At 62.7% G+C, this 1,808-nt stretch overlaps 1 protein-coding gene across 1 annotated transcript in view; it reads left to right on the plus strand.

Annotated features, from left to right (window-relative positions):
• Positions 1 to 1,797, plus strand: part of FA09DRAFT_300487 (S-adenosyl-L-methionine-dependent methyltransferase) — a gene marked incomplete at both ends in the record, with an annotated part of 3,188 nt that extends 1,391 nt beyond the window's left edge. Inside the window, 4 exons of the mRNA XM_025740337.1 lie at positions 170 to 419; positions 511 to 792; positions 893 to 1,631; positions 1,731 to 1,797. Coding sequence (XP_025596479.1) covers positions 170 to 419; positions 511 to 792; positions 893 to 1,631; positions 1,731 to 1,797 — 1,338 coding nt within the window. The remainder of the gene's footprint in view (positions 1 to 169; positions 420 to 510; positions 793 to 892; positions 1,632 to 1,730) is intronic.
• Positions 1,798 to 1,808: the final 11 nt, after the last annotated feature.

A 1,808-nucleotide genomic window follows, 5' to 3' on the forward strand; every position in this document is an offset into this window, starting at 1 on the left:
GGGGGAGAGGGGAGGGTTCAACGTCGTGCCTGTGCCAGTGTTGCAGTGCCCTCTGCATTCTTGCTCCAACGGGGCATTCGCAAGGGGGGCGAGCACGCGCGTGCTCTGCGGCCTGTGTGCTTGCCTTTTGCCTGTCTCTCTCCATGCTCATTCTCCCCCCCACTTGCAGGCGGCCATTGCCAACGCGCCTCTGCCCGCCGAGGGCAACGGCAGCTTCTCCAACTACCACCTCTGCGCCCTCGTGCTGCTGACGCCCGCCGTGCTGCTGCGCTTCGTGCCCTTCGTCAAGGTGGCGAGCATGAGCTGGCTCGTGTACTTTGTCTTCGTCGCCCTCTTTGGCGTGCCCGTCACCGTGGCGTACTGGACGGTGATGAGTGCCATTGGGCCGCGCATCAACGACAAGGTCGAGCTTCCGGGGCGTGAGTGGATGGCGGCGGCACGAGCTGTCGTTTGCCTCTTGCACCGCCCGCGCGCGCCAGCAGCTGATGTGTGCCCAACTTCACTCCCCAGGCCCGATTGAGTACTACCTCCAGATCAACGACGCCTCGCTGCGGGCAAAGTACAATGGCCACAAGAAGATTCCCATGCAAGTCTTCCACGACGCCTACTTTGAGGGCCAGATCGACCTGGCCGCGGGGCGCGACATGCTCGAGGTGCTCGAGTATCGCCTCGACTGGGCCAGCATGGCCTTTACGCCCGAGCTCTTCAAGTTTGTTTTCTCCGTCCTCATTCCCGATGTCATTCGCCACACGGAGAAGCAGGACATGGAGCAGGTGCGCGACCACTACGACCGTGAGTTTGGAGCCGACGAGTCAGCGGTGGGCTCACGTTGCGGGGGGCAAGCGGGCTCACCTAACCCCCCCCCCCCCCCCTCCTCTCTCTCTCGCTTCAGGGGGCGATGACTTCTACGGCTGGTTCCTCGGGCCGCAGATGATCTACACGTCGGGCATGATTTCCGACATCCACAAGAAGGAGACGCTCGAGGAGCTGCAGGACAACAAGCTGTCGGTCGTGTGTTCGAAGCTGCAGCTCAAGGCGTCGGACAAGCTGCTGGACATTGGCTGTGGCTGGGGCACTCTGACTGCGTTTGCGGCAAAGAACTTTGGCTGCGACGCTACGGGCGTCACACTGGCGCGCAACCAGACCAAGTTTGGCAACGAGCGCATTGCACGCGCCGGAGTGTCGCCCGACAAGGCACGCATTCTCTGCATGGACTACCGCGACATTCCCGTCGAGGCGGGCCACTACGACAAGATTGTCTCTCTCGAGATGGCCGAACACGTAGGCATCCGACACTACGCCAAGTTTCTGCGCGACATCTACACGCGTCTCGACGACGACGGCACGTTTCTGCTGCAGGTGGCCGGCTTGAGGCCCAAGTGGCAGTACTGGGACCTCGTGTGGGGCCTCTTCATGAACAAGTACATCTTCCGCGGCGCAGATGCAAGCTGCAGCATTGGCTGGGTCATCAACCAGCTCGAGGCCGCCGGCTTCGAGGTGCGCAGCGCAGACGTCCTCGGCGTGCACTACTCGGCCACCATCCATCGCTGGCTGGAGAACTGGCAGGGCAACAAGGAGAAAATCGTGCCCAAATACGGCGAGAAGCTGTACCGCATCTGGGACTTCTTCCTGTGAGTGGCCCGCCCGCCCGCCCGTGGAGGCGCACCCTGACGTTCTCGTGCGTAACGCTGATCCGCCCCCACTCCTTCCCCCCCCTCCCCCCCCGGCAGCGCCTCGTCGACGATCATTGCGCGCGAGGGAGGCAGCTCGGTGTTCCAAATCGTGACGCAAAAGTGAGCTTTGTTGTC

The sequence above is a fragment of the Tilletiopsis washingtonensis genome (assembly GCF_003144115.1).
Source record: "Tilletiopsis washingtonensis strain MCA 4186 unplaced genomic scaffold FA09scaffold_18, whole genome shotgun sequence".
NCBI classification, from domain to species: domain Eukaryota; kingdom Fungi; phylum Basidiomycota; class Exobasidiomycetes; order Entylomatales; genus Tilletiopsis; species Tilletiopsis washingtonensis.